The sequence below is a fragment of the Syngnathoides biaculeatus genome, chromosome 11 (genome assembly GCF_019802595.1).
Source record: "Syngnathoides biaculeatus isolate LvHL_M chromosome 11, ASM1980259v1, whole genome shotgun sequence".
In the NCBI taxonomy this organism is placed as follows: Eukaryota; Metazoa; Chordata; class Actinopteri; order Syngnathiformes; family Syngnathidae; genus Syngnathoides; species Syngnathoides biaculeatus.
This window is the reverse complement of record NC_084650.1, coordinates 25,722,329-25,736,821: the sequence shown is the minus strand read 5'-3', so window position 1 is coordinate 25,736,821 and position 14,493 is coordinate 25,722,329. Positions and strand designations below refer to the sequence as shown.

At 40.7% G+C, this 14,493-nt stretch overlaps 2 protein-coding genes across 4 annotated transcripts; both read right to left on the bottom strand.

The window, feature by feature from the left end:
- Positions 1-528: 528 nt before the first annotated feature.
- c1qtnf2 (C1q and TNF related 2) lies at positions 529-3,473 on the bottom strand. Of its 2 annotated transcripts, none has more exons than XM_061836005.1 (3): positions 2,749-3,473; positions 2,357-2,490; positions 529-1,436 (listed from the first exon to the last, which is right to left on the bottom strand). In XM_061836005.1, exons 1-3 carry the CDS (start codon positions 2,904-2,906, stop codon positions 811-813), a joined length of 918 nt encoding a protein of 305 aa, XP_061691989.1. In that variant the 5' UTR covers positions 2,907-3,473; the 3' UTR covers positions 529-810. The 2 variants fall into 2 exon arrangements, with proteins under 2 accessions (XP_061691989.1, XP_061691990.1); XM_061836006.1 differs by having other exon boundaries at positions 2,357-2,614; positions 2,749-2,866.
- Positions 3,474-3,609: 136 nt separating this feature from the next.
- Positions 3,610-13,863, bottom strand: slu7 (SLU7 homolog, splicing factor). Of its 2 annotated transcripts, XM_061836004.1 has the most exons (15): positions 13,722-13,863; positions 13,373-13,535; positions 12,100-12,253; positions 11,940-12,020; positions 11,703-11,867; positions 11,465-11,530; positions 11,237-11,368; positions 10,949-11,046; positions 9,551-9,618; positions 9,115-9,254; positions 6,798-6,959; positions 5,840-5,941; positions 5,674-5,754; positions 4,298-4,441; positions 3,610-4,233 (listed from the first exon to the last, which is right to left on the bottom strand). In XM_061836004.1, the coding sequence occupies exons 2-15, from the start codon at positions 13,525-13,527 to the stop codon at positions 4,054-4,056; spliced, it is 1,728 nt and encodes a 575-aa protein (XP_061691988.1). In that variant the 5' UTR covers positions 13,528-13,535; positions 13,722-13,863; the 3' UTR covers positions 3,610-4,053. The 2 variants fall into 2 exon arrangements, with proteins under 2 accessions (XP_061691988.1, XP_061691986.1); XM_061836002.1 differs by having other exon boundaries at positions 11,237-11,530.
- Between the last annotated feature and the right edge of the window lie 630 nt (positions 13,864-14,493).

The window sequence follows — 14,493 nt, the reverse complement described above, 5'->3', positions numbered from 1 at the left end:
ATAGTTGCTAAGATTACCTAGTGAATGATGTGAATAATTAGAAATGAGAATATTTGAAATCAGTTGGAACAATGTTGAAAAAATAAAACAGTTAAATTTGGGAGAATATTAAGAAAAATGAAAATTTTGGCACAGTATATGATGGAGGAATGGTCTTGAACATTCACACAATAATGTAAACGTTTCCTCACTTTTAGTCATTGTTTTCAAATGTGGTTTAGTGATGATTGTTTTTAGTGCCATCTGCTGTCATTTATCTCCAAACCTTTTTTCACGGGGTGAAAAAGAGTCAAACTTTGTCATGTGCTAAAACCCTTTCAGTAAAGGTAGAAGTAGTAGTAGTAAGTAGAAGTAAACATGTTGCAGTTGATTATATTGATAATGTTGGGGTAAAAAAAAAAAAAAAGAAAAATAAGTCATAAAAGCAAAATAGTGAACTTTTTATGTACCTTTTTTTTTTTTTTTTTTTACAGAAAATAACCAATAGCTTATAGGTTAATCAACTTAAAAAAAAAAGTTGTACATGTCAAAATATGTGTTTTTTTTACAATTAAAAAAAGTATTACCTTGTAATTGAATCAACCATTTTTTAACTTGAAAAATAACTTAAAACTGTATTATACGGTGTAAAATTGAAATTGTTTACATTTTTAGTTTAGTGTGATATCTTTCAATGCTGGAATTTGTGGGAAGCCAATCAAAAATATGCTGTATATAGTTTTGGATTCCACTGACTTGAATGTTAAATTTCACAGAAGCAGATGTTAAAAAAATAAAGGATGGAGATAAAGAATTCAGTGAATTGAAATATCAAGTGGAATCCTTTAAATGAGCTCTTGTGTCATCCTGATCAGCGTAAATGAGGAACCCCGTGAAGGTGCTGTCAGTCCAGAACGGATCAAAGAAGAGTCCATTTTGCTCTGAGTAAAAGATCTGCAACCAGACCTGGTCTAGGTGCTGCAAATGGAGGACAGTGGAACCAGACGCCACATCGTGGTTGCCTGTATTTGCGTCAAACGTCTTAATCTTGTACTGTCCATTGTGCACCAGCCCGATGGCGAGGTGCTTGTTGGCCACAGTGATGTCATAGGTGAAGTAATAGATTCCGGGGATGGCACACACAAACTTCCCACTGCTCGCATTGTAGTGGTTGCCCTCGTTGAGCAAGATGCGGCTGAAGCGGATGGGCATTCGTTCTTTGGGGTAACTCTTTGACACGGCCACCGAGAAAGCTGAGCGACCGGCCGTGCCGCAATCGCATCCCCCCGTTTCTCCTCTCTGACCCACGTCCCCCTCATCGCCTTTCTGTCCCCTCTGTCCAGCCAGCCCCGGTGACCCCCGCTGGCCCTTTAGTCCCCGAGGTCCAGCCTTGCCAATGAGGCCCGCACGACCTTTTAAACCCGGTTTCCCTGAGTTTCCAAGCCTCCCTTGATCACCTGATGGAAAAAAAAAAAAAAGAGAGATGAAGCTGAAACATATACAGTAAATGTTTATACAGTTGTAAGAATTACATACTAGTTCATAATATTTCAATGAAAAATGTGGCAGGATACTTCCAGATGGCAGACATCATTGATCATCATCACAGACATGAAATGAAACGATTATATAAATGTATGCTGTCCGGTCATTTGCCGAGTTACGTTTTTCTTTATCGATTTCCTTCTCCCCAAAGAATAAGTTGAAGGGGGACTTCTACTGGGGAAGAATATCTTATCAGAGAGAGAAGACATAATTGATGGTGTCAATCATTTGTCATGCACTCGCTGTCACACCCCTGCAGCATTGTGTTGACCTGTTAGTTTGGACTTCAGGAGCATTTCTAGAATTACAGTACTCTGCAATATTGAAAAAAAACAAAAAAAAAACAAAACAGCGGTGCGGTCAACAGCCCCTCCTCTGTGTTTTTTGTTTTTCTCCCAGCACAAAAAAAAAAATAATAAAAAAAAAAAAGAAAAAAAAAAGTGAAATTTCTATCTGCAACTGTGGCCTTTCCCATATGCAAGGGAACAACTACAGAATATTGTAAACCATAGAGCTATGACTATATATCACAAGCAAGATATTTTTGATTTTACATGACGTGACTGAATGATACGACCAGTTCAGGGTGTAGTCCGCCTTTTGTCCGAAGTTAGCTGGGCTAGGCTCCAGCACTCCTGCTACCCTTGTGAGGATAAGCAGTTGTATAAAAGGATAAGATAGAATGGTATGCTTCACAAACAAAATATACTGTATATGTTCACTGTAAATGCCAAACACCTTAATCTACTGTTGCTATTGACTTGTTCTTGAGCTTCCGGGACCCGTTTGACACATGATCAGCAGGAAACAGACTTCCCAAAGTCTCAAGTACCTCCATCTCCTTTTTCTCCTTTATTTCCATCCTGTCCATCTGGACCATCCTTCCCAGGCACCCCCATTGGTCCCATTGCCCCGGGTGACCCGGGGGCTCCTGGATTCCCCGCAGGGCCCACTGGACCTGGCAGGCTACAGACCACATCAGAGGAGTGGATCGTGATGTTGCGTCCTTTTTTGGGTGGCGAATACATCGATTGGGAGTGGATTATCGATAGCAGACAGGTTATCACGCACACATGAAGCATACTGGCCACTAAGGAGTCATGAAAGGATTGAGAAAATGTGGTATTTTAGTCAAGTCCTGAAAAACATGCAAGCTCAGACAGATAAAACAAGCAGGTCTGCATGAGAAACAATTCAATGTTAATCAATAAATAAGGAACTCACTAGTTGAAAATGATGACAGGCTCTTTCAAGACTCGCAGTCCGTTTTCTGCACCAGATAGCAATTGTTCTTTCATAATTTTTTTCCTCCGAGACAGGTCAGTGTATTCTTTCGGAGAAGCACCGAAAGGAAATGTGCAACTCCGTGACTCAGAGTCCATAATATCCGCCCAGCTTCTCAGCCCCAGAAAAGACAACAAATGCTTTCACCATGATGTCATTAATTTCGAGTGAGTGCAAGTTTTTGCACAGTTCAAGCAATGATGTTTTTTTTTTTTTTAACTAGGACTGCTTAATACAAACATTTGTTTCTAACCTTGAAGTGCAACATCTTTGCATCCTTAAGAAGTGTACAAATGATACCTGATGCATTGTCACTGTGATACATGAACCAGCTGTTGGGCTGATGCGCGTGTTCAGTTACCGCTGCATTCAAACAGAAACCACATGACCAGAAATTGTAACATTTGTACAGAACTTTTAAATAACATCACTGTCTTGGTTTTCTGAAAATTAATTTGACTGTTACTGGAAACATAATATTTGTCACTTTTCCAAAACTATAACCAAAGCACACCAGTTTACAGTCAATTAATGTGTCGTGATTTTGAAGGTTCAAATCACAGCTCCAGACTTCCTGCATGGTGTTGGCTGGTTGCCCACTAGTTTTGTGAATTTTTTCCTGGGTATATCAGCTTTTTGGTTAACTGAAAACTAAATTATGTATAGATGTGAGTGTGAATGGTTATTTATATGTGCCCTGTGATTGGCGGGAAACCAGTCCAGGGTGTACACCGTCTTTTACCCAGTCAGCTGGGATAGGTTCCTGCTCACCCGCGATTAATGGACTTAATATACATGACATACTTACAAAGGGGGATTTTAATGAGAAAATTGTTCTATGAATTTAAATACACTGTGGTCTGATCTATTTGCACTGTTGATGAAGGCTGGTTTTTTTGTCTTAACAAAAAAAATGAAAAAAAAAAATCCACAAAGCAATTTCATGAGGAAAAAAAATGCCTGAATCCATAATTGCATTTAACTGTTAACTGTGGGAGCGTTTTTGTATGACTGCATGTGTTCAAAACGGATGAAACTGTCAATTTGTCTTCCATAAACCACAAATGCCCAATCATAAATGGCAAACTTGCAGTCATTTGTGAGGACTCGCTGTCGTTTGTGAGGCGGAACTTGAGTATATTGTGTGTACGACATTGTTTCACCGAGCAACAGCTCTGGGAAAGTCCTTGACTTGAGAGTCCTGCGAGAGTCCTTTTTGATGGGGCAACGGGAACCAGGGGGAGATCATTGTCCAAGAAAGGAAGCCATGGGATCATCGGGCCGGCAGCGTTTCATGCGGAAGGCCTCTATCTCCTCCTCAGTGGGGGCCTTCACTTCCTGCAGGCTGTGGTACGGCCTCTTTCTCTCATCCAGCTGCATCATTGCTTCCACATGCTTCACTCGCTTGTCTTCTGCTTCCAGTGCCTGGGGGGGAAGAAAGGGTTCAGACGACTGTACACAGTACAGAGCCTCTAAGCAAACACTTTACCTTTTTCAGCTTCTCTTTCTTTTTCTCTTCATCCTCTGATTCACTGCTATCACTACTGACATGCTTCTTGCTATCACTACTGACATGCTTCTTGTTCCTTTTCCTCTTCTTTTTCTTCTTCTCTTTCATCTTTTCTTGGTGCATCTGGTGGTTGCAGACAAAGGCAAAAGGAAGAACACATTAAGAATTTTATCAAGTGATACTGATCACCGAATAAAGTGGGTCATTAAAGCTCCAGCTACAAAAAGTAATTTTCATCCACTCTACAAGAGTAGATGACAGAATGCTGATTAAGCCTATCAGCTTCCAATGAATCTTGCTATATTTAAAAAAAATTACATATATATATATATTTTTTTGAACAAACTTCCGTCTAATTTTTTACGTGTCTGAGCAAACACACTAAACCTGTGAGCGCCCCCTTTGACCACTCTGAGCAACTTCAGACGTATGCACTGTGGTCAGATAGGTGTCAGCCATTGAAGTTACATGGCTCATTCGGATTACAGCATTTATAAGAACAGTTTTGTGTTTTTGCAAACTTACAATGAATATGTCAACAAACAAAAAAATACATTGCTAACTAAACCAAGCCAACTATGAACTATAAATTTGAAAGGTCGCTTGCAACTTGGTTTCATTTTTTGTTTTAACCCACAATGATACCCCTGTCTGTTTTTCTTGGTGTAAAACTGAATTATTGCTGGCAGAATATCTTTAGCAATGCATGAAAGCTCAATGATGCTCCAAAACCGTTTTAAGGTTAATGTTATGTTTCCTCCTATATTTAAAATACAGAATTAGCTATTTATGCACCGTATTATCTGTGCTTTCATCCTTGATCAGGCTGTGCCAAGGTGAAATTTTAACATTATACACCATCTCATCCTGTACTTTCTACTTTGGCTTCAGACCAGACTTTTTTTCTTTTTTTTTTTAATTCAGAAAAGAGAAAATCTCGTCCAATTTCACGACTTTTTCTTCCATTACTCGCATACCCCGACATTCATTAAAGCAACAGCATTTTTTTTTTTACTTTTACCATTATTATTGAGAGTTAACACAAGAAGCATGTCTAACACTCTTTGCTCTACGTTGCCCAGACTGTCTTGCTAAGTGAAGCACTGGTGGTGTTTGTAATTATGAGTGTACCCCTTTATGAGCCAGAGGGGGGCGGAGTCAGGTAAACTAGCAGAAGACGCTGCTTCCGTGTTGGAAAAAAAAAAAAGTCAGGCTGTGGTTCACTGATGGATCAGTTTTCATTTGCGCTGAGAATGTGCTACAAGTGCACAATGGCGCAACTTATAGGGAACATTGTTAGTGACTATCCTATCGCATTCTCCGTCTTCGCTACCGTACACATTACTATCTCTTACCTGCAGCAAAGTCTTGGGGTGATCGTCCTCCTCTTGCAGCTTCTTCACACCCTCTTCAAATGGAACACACTCAGTGTTGCTCTTCAACAAAAAAAACAAAAGTGCATACATTAACAGGGTTGATGTTTCCCAGAAAAACCCCGTCAGTGCCCTCCTCAGTACTCACAATTCCAATGCCGGTCTCTCCTGTGCAGTAACTTTGTTTGACCATGGAGTGGCAACATTTGTATCCCCAGAAACCGTCCTTCCAGTAGGAGCCCCAGATACACTGAGAAGCACAGAACTTTGGTTAGGGCTGCACAAGTAATCAAATTCAAACAGACACTGTGATGTAACAGAATGTAAATATCAAATCTCAAAAGCCAAAAAGACGAGCTTCTCATGTCACCATCTCAGTTATATCTCACTCACAATCATGCACACATGAAAAAAAAAAAACAGTACACCCAACAAAACAAAATTAACAAAAGGGATGTTATTCAATCAATGTCCTGCTTCTTCTTCACGATACTGTTTTGTCGTGTCACATTTACAACACATTGTTTTGACCTCTTTGTTTCAACTTCGTTTACAAGTTTCGTGGGAAATGTAGCATCTGTTTTGCTATCTTTCTCTGATCAAGAAAGCTAACTTTAAAAAAAAAATTGTTGAAAACAGTGACGCTACTGACAAATTTAGTTCGATTAGTGTTGCTCCTGTTCAACACTCCTGTTTTTGATTGTAAAAATTACATTAATGAACAACACACAGCATGAGAGCTCTTGGGTCTGTTTTCGTAGATGAAAACTGTTAAGTTCTATGCAACCGAAGCAGAGCCCCTCCGCAATTCCCGGGTCAATGTATCTACGGATTCCTGGTGGATTTTGGATCAGTTGAGGAATCTTCTACCGATACAATTGCATCTCTCACTTTAAACAAGGGATATCCGGTCATAACCGTTTATCATTCCCAACATTAATTGTAACAGAAGAGAGCAATGTGAAAATATTTGGAAAATAAATCACAATATTGGACTTTTTTTTTTTTTTAAATTACACTACTTTCCAAACTCGCTCAGTCCTCATTTTGATCAATAAAGACAGATGTTAGTCCCAGCCCGTCAAAGTGTGCACAGCCATCCTTACAGTGTGGTTGTTGATGAGTACGTCTTCTTCATACTTGGAGCGTGCAACAGCTTTCTCGAGACCTTTCAATACTGCGCCATGACGAGAATACTCAACGTAGTCCTCCGTCTGAGCCAACAGCAACTCCCGCGGGGGTGCGTCCAAGTGCTCCTGGCCTCCATACTAATAAAAACACAAGAAGAGTCATATTACAACACCTAAATCTTGTCTTGTGGGAATATGACCATGAGAGTGCAACAACATTTTCATAAAGGATACACACATATATATATATATATATATATATATATATATATATATATATATATATATATATATATATATACACACACACACACACACATATATATTGAGCAAGAGGCAGGCTAACTCCTGGACCAATTACCAGTCAATCACAGGAAGATACAGTCAGACAACCATTCGCAGTACACATGCATATTCCCAACTAAGGACAACTTACTGTATAGTCATCAATTAAGTTAACATACATATCTTTAGAATGTGGGAGGAACTCCACATACCCAGACACATTCCCAAGTAAGGACAATTTAGTGTCTCTATTTAAGTAAACAAGCATGTACTTGGAATGTGCGAGGAAATTAAAATACCCAGAGGAAGTTGGAACTAGCCAGAGAAAACCCACGCAACCTTTTAAAAACAAACGTATGATACAGTCCAATGTGTCCTAACCCTTTACATCAATTATGGTTGACAACTCACAATTTAAAGGTCAAGTGTCATCCCTATATAGATTCTAAAATGGATATTGAAATGAAAAACACATAACATTATTCACTTCAATGTCCATATGAAAAAAATACATATGAGCGGAGAGCGCGTCATCCATGCGCAAAGTTGCGGAAGTGTCATTCGACATCCAAGTGGTCGCCAGAATGGCTGCATCTACTGTCCGTGACGTCCCCCCGGACATTGAAAACACGCTGTGGCCCCTACTATGGGACACGCCACTTCAGGCACGGAAGCTCTTTTCGAAGAAGAGAACATCTCACAATCAAGTAAAGTGGCCAGGGCAATATTACCCTATTGAGCCATATTTAGATGATATGCGGATTACTTCTAACAACAGACTCCCAGACAGTATGTATGAGCCACCCCGGCCGAAGCTGTGCTTGTCCACGAGGCACGACGTGGAAGCCTTCACCGGCGAGCCCGACGCGGAAGCCTTCGCCAGCAAGCTTGACGTGGTAGCTGTCCGACACGCACATAGACACATTTAGCGCCTCTATCATATGTACGCGGATCTTTTGTTACATTATGAGAGACTGATTATATGGTCTCCCCCCCCCCAAACTATTATTGTTTTTTACTAGCTGTATACACATCTACCTGTCATTTGGAATCCACAAAGCTCTCGTTCTTTGCACCCGTGCAATCCATTTTTCACGACGAACCGGGTCTGTTGGAAACTTATAAAGGGTAAATCCATCCTCCCGAGCGTTCGAGCAATATCCAGCAATGCAACGAGCCAGCATTTTGGCTGATAGGAAAGAACAACGAGCTATCTTCCTGCAGGTAAAGCTAATAGAAACAAACAAGTCCGCCTGAGCACGCTACTGCCTCCAACGTCACTTCCTATTTTTTTGTCAAAAACAAATCCCTCGAGAGGATTTTCATTGAGAGAAGTACATAAAGCCATATACGTCAAAATCATGTTTTGTGGTGAAAAAACAGATGGGTCCATACTGCCTGCCGTTTTTTCATTAATAACATACTAAAAATCATCCATTTCATGACACTTGACCTTTAAGGTCCTAATTAATTAAAGGTTTGCACAAGCAAAAATAGCTGCAAACATAATTGCTTGAGAAAATAGATGTGGAAGCGGAACTACTAATCACACGCAGCCAGAATTGCATCTGCCAAATTTGCATAATTGCCGCTCAGTTCATTTTCCCTGTTCTGTGCGGAGTATTGCAAATACTAGAATTTAGCAAGCACAATGTTATTGATCAAGCCTAAGATGATTTTTGATCACCGGCTTGGCATCTTTGAGTACCACGCCTGAAAGCAGGTGCACAGTGCTGCAAAATTTTGCTTATTTTGAAATACCAGCAACAAAAATAACCATGTTAATTAGAAAGCAGTAACAAGTATCGAAACTGCAAAAATGTCTCCCCCTAGTATTAACAGTTGACGCAATCTATTGGAGTGAGTAAACAGACAATTAAGAACCTTCTATTTAGGATCTGAGTAAATCAGGCCCTTTGTATTTTGATCCAATCTCAACAGCTTTCGACCCCATTGTGTCATTGCTACTCATTAATAAATTTCAGGAGATTAAATGCAAGCAGGATACCTTTTCCAGAATGCTCTCCCTCTGTTGCTCTTTGAAGTCTTCTTTCTTGACCTTGAATGATCGATGAAGCAGCTCGAGCTTGGTCGGGTCAGCCTGCAGATGCACTTCAGAGCCCCTCTCATAGGCTTCCCAAGCAAACACTAGCAGAAGAGCGGATTTAACACTTCAAGATACCGTAGACACGTGCTATCAATCGAGGCTAACATTCGTTGATGCAGCTTTTAATCCTTTGATGAATTACGAAACCCTATGAAGTCTTTTTAATTCTTTTCATGACATGAAAAAAAGCCCCCTCCCCCGCTCTCCAAAACATGATTTTTTTTTTTCCTCATAAAGTACCAGAAATGTCCAATCCAGTGGCCTACAGGACGAAAGGACCGCACCGTTACTTAACTATTGTGAATGATGCCAAATATCGGTGGTTTCAGTGACTTACTTTGTGTTTGAGCCATGGTGATGGTGTCACCACTATAACGGGCAAAGTTGTCTCCAGCATATCCCACTCTGTAAACAGACAGAATGTCGTTGGAGATCAACGGAGGGGCAAATGAAATACACTTAAAATAAAATGTAATAAATAAACCAGCCACACCCCTATTCCATATAATTGAGGTTGCAGTATACCGTGAGACCAGTTGAATATGTACCGAGGAAGTGAATTTTACCGGTATGTTTCTTTTTAACCGGCCGTTACCGCTGCGCTAGCATTAGCGCTGTGCTCGCGTGTTGCTGCTGTGTGACTGCCGTGTCTCAGTGATTTTTACCGGTATGTTTTTCTTTTTTTAACCGGACCTGTTACTGCCGCGCGAGCGTGTTACTGCTGTGTTACTGCTGCGTCTCAGTGATTTTTACCGGTATGTTTTTTTTTATTTTCTTAACTGACTCTGTTATTGCTGCGCTAGCGTTTGCGCTGTGCTAGCGTAGTGCTGCTGTGTTAATGCCGTATCTCAGTGATTATTACCGGTATGTTTTTATGTTTTTTTTTGGCACTGAAGAAACAACAGGAAGCAGAACTTGATGTACCAGAAATGAAGACGTTGAGGTTGTCGCTCGGAGTGAGCAGGTTGGATAGGATTACAAATGAGCTCATTAGATGGACAGCCAAAGTTGCATGTTTTGGAGACAAGGTTAGCGAGAGCAGACTTCGATGGTTTGGACATGTCCAGAGGCGAGAGAGTGAGTATGTTGGTAGAAGGGTGCTGAGGATGGAGCCGCCAGGCAAAAGAGCGAGAGGAAGACCAAAGAAAAGGATGATAGATGTTGTGAGGGAGGACATGAAGACTGTGGGTGTTAGAGAGGAAGATGAACGAGATTGGCTTATATGGAAAAAGATGACACTCTGTGGCGACCTCTAATCGGGACAAGCCGAAAGGAAATGAAGGTTTTTTTTTTTTTTTTTTTAAACAAGCCCCGATAGTGCTGTGCTAGCATTAGCACCGCGCTAGCGTGTTTCTGCTGTGTTACTGCCACGTCTCAGCGATTTAGGTATGTTTTTTTTTTTTTTAACCGGCTCTGTTCGTCCTACCGTGTTGTTGTTAAGATAAGGTATTAAAACTTCGAAGTCTTTATGTGAACCGTCTTTCTTTGTAAATATCTCGAGTTTCAGTGTGGGTTTCAATGTGGGCACTTGTGGCTTTTACACAGGTGCGGCTTATGTATGTACCAATTGGTATTTCCTTTACAAATGTACTGGGTGAGGCTTATAATCCGGTGCGCTCTGTAGGCAGGAAATTAGGGTACTTTCATGATAGTTTTATAGTCTGAGCCTGAAATTTTTGAATTTATTTTCTTTCAAAGTAATTCGTATATAAATTTATTATTTCCATTAACTTACTCATCTGGGTTCATGCCGGTACTGGAGTACGGGTTCTCTCTCATTGCTCGTGTCTTTGGATCGTAGTAAGCAGAGTTTGGATCGAGATTCCTCAAGTACTGTGGAAAACAGAAATTCGTATTAATAGACGCACACAATACTACAATACAGTGTGAAGATCACATCTATTCAGTGAGGAAGACTTCAGTTATATAAATTACCATATGCAGTGCATTCAATTCTTGGGGACAACAACAACTAGGTTCTCCAGTCACAGAATTATAAACATTTTGGTCATCTGCCTCTTACCTTAGCTGTGTCTTCTCTGATACGCAAATTCCTGACAGTGATTCGTCTCTTGGAGTCGAAGTTCTGACCGGGCATGTCAATATCGTCTGCGTATTTATCTTCATCCTCATCTTCGCTGTCATGTTCCCGCTCCTGCAAAGAAAAGATACCACATATAAGATCTGCTTTCCGTAGTAAGTTTGGGGACAAAACGACAAGCTGATTAGCCAGAGGATCAAGAAAGCTCACCGACTGGTCCAGCTTCCCTGAGGCCAACTCATCCTGAAGTTTGTGAGCCTTCAGTGTCCTTTTAGCCTGCGAAGGTAACAAATAGTCAAAGAAACAATGTTTAATTAAATAGATAAGTAATTAGCCAGATGGGGAAAAATACAGTGAGTAAAACACAATATGATTTCAATGTAGCACTGTACTGGTGAACATGATTTCTCCCAAACTCCACAAACATTTAACTGATGAGACCATTTACCAGATCCACTTTGGCATACTCCTCCACTATTCGCTGGTGTTCCTCGGGGTCGTAGCCATTCCAGCGATCTCTCTTCCCGTCATAATCCAGTTTGAGTTGGACCTGAGAATGTTCATCTGGAGCAATGGCTGTGCCTGTGAATTTTGCCCCAACTTTTCTGGGTCGCTGCAAGCATAAAACTCATTGTTTAAATGGGCTCAGAGCAACACTTCTTTAAATGGAAGACTGTCATTTCACCTCCAAGCAGTCTTTCTTCTTGTGTGTCATTGCGCCACAGTTTTCACATGCACCTTTGCGAAATTTTGTCGAAACGCTGTTCTGTTTGTAAATTGGACATGAGTTAATTCCCATAAAAGTTCTCTTTTTTTAATGAAATGAGTAGCTTGTTGCATCTCACCTCTTGCACTCCTCTTTTATACCACTCTCCAATGGCAGAATAATTCTCCTGAAGTTCCCTCTGTGGCCTTTGATGTTTAAGTGTAGGCCTTTTGGATGGGTCAATATACCACGGTACAGAGGAAATATACTGTGGGATGTGCGGGTTTATATCCCTGGAAAAGCAGTGAAAAAGAAAACTCAATGAAGCTCTAGGCCGATTGCTAATGACTTAGTTCTATGAATACACAAAAACAGCACAGAATTCCCCCACTATATTGTGGTCCATCATTTGTGTCAATGCTGCATCACATTTTTTAGCAATTGCTTTCATGCGCTTTTACAATACACGGGCAAGTCTGAATTAACAGCCAGCCGCTTTCAGCGTAGTATAATGTTGGGTCACAACATGCTCGGCAGCACTGAGGTTCATTTAAGGTCTTCATACAGCGAAATTCAGGGCAAGATGAGGACCCCTCTTCAGTGTGATACAGTATCACATTGTCATTTCAATACAGTATTTGCTAGTTCCACAGAGTATGCGCCTGTGAGTATGGAATGCTGTTTGCATGCGTTTCCGGTCTGTGCATGTTAAAGTAGCAATTCTTTCAAGGGCTACATTACCATCACCCTGTCTTTGGTGTTTTGTATTATATACAGCATTATGTTAACAAACATTCATTGGCTGAAATTACATAGTTTGTGCAAATATCTTGGTTTAAACATACGTTTCATTCACTTTTTTGTGTCATATTTGCAGAAAACAAAAAGTATGTTTTAACTCAGTTTACGTGTTTAAAGCTTGTGGGAGAGATAAAATGAGAATAATATCTAACAATATTGGCGACACGGTGGCACAGCTGTAAAGCGTTGGCCTCACTGTTCTGAGGACCCGGGTTCAATCCCAGCCCTCCCTGTGTGGAGTTTGCATGCTCTCCCCGTGCTTGTGTGGGTTTTCTCCAGGCACTCTGGTTTCCCTCCACATCCCAGAAACATATAACATTAATTGGACAGTAAATTACCCCTAGGTGTGATTGTGAGTGCAACTGTTTTTTTTGTCTCCAATCGCCCTGCGATTGGTTGGCAACTAGTTCTGGGTGTACCCTGCCTCCTGCCCGATGATAGCTGGGATAGGCTCCAGCACTCCCCGGGACCCTTGTGAGGATAAGCGGCTAAGAAAATGGATGGATGGATATAGCCACTAAAAACAACAAATCAGACAGTAGAACAGAACACAAACACTGCACAATGAATGCTCAGGTTTTTACTTAGCGTTTAGTTTTAATTCAACTTACTTGCCCTCCTCGTCCACTTCAGCGGGAGCATTTCCCAGCTTTCGCTGTTCCTCGAGTTCCTTCTTCTTCCTCCAGTCCTCTCGGGTCATCTTCTTGGGCTCATCGAGATCCACGACGCCCTCCACACCGGTGTTACCGTTGCTCTGCTCGGTCATGACTCAACCTGCAGCACGGCACATACGTAAACGATTCATATCGAAAAGATGAACAGAAATGTCTCCAGGATCAACGCAGTCCAATAACACATAAAGACGTTTGTAAATGTGATCATGTAAATTTGTGTCGCACTTCCAAGGCATAGCCGAATTGTTTTTATACTTTGCTCACATTTAACAAATAAACCGGTTACCTTGACTCTGTCCAACAGTAAAGATTGAATACGATCAGTCATTTGCAAAACGGAGGATAAACACAAAACTAGTGATGCTGGTCGAGGGTCGCCATTTTAGGTCGCGAGAATTGCGTAGTGTTGTTACGTCATGGTCACTTGCTCTGTGGTGCTCAAATGTAATGTAAAAAAACATGAAGAGCGACATCTAGAGGCGGCGGCCATCAGGTTTAGTTACTGGTTCCCGATACTGTATTATGCATGTTAATATTATCCATTTTCAAAACCGCTTATACTCACAAGGGTCGCGGGAGTGCCGGAGCTTATCCCAGCTAAATTTTATGTATGGGCTCGAAATCGTCTGCTCCAAAATGCATTATACAGCTGCATTTGAAATAAAAGGCACTGATGAAGTACTGGGATCAGTTAAGTCTCTTCACTATGAATATTTATATCTGCTTTTACATGAATTATATTGGTAAAAATAAAAAAAAAATACATCACAAATTTAATTTTGATTGTCATCGTACAATGCAAGTAATGACTTGCTTTCCTCATCTTTCTTGTAGCTAATGTCCTGTCTTTATCTTCTCTTCCTATATTTAGTCAGTCTCTCCCTTTTGCTTTCTTCCGTCACTTTAAAACTGTTCTACCCAACTGCAATTTTAAAATAAATTTAAATAATAAAGAAATATCTTTCTGAATAAAACGAAACACTGTGGCAGCTTAAAACACATCACCTGTGGCACAGTAAAACCGCTCTGGCATAAATGGGGGAGGGATCATCTTTTCT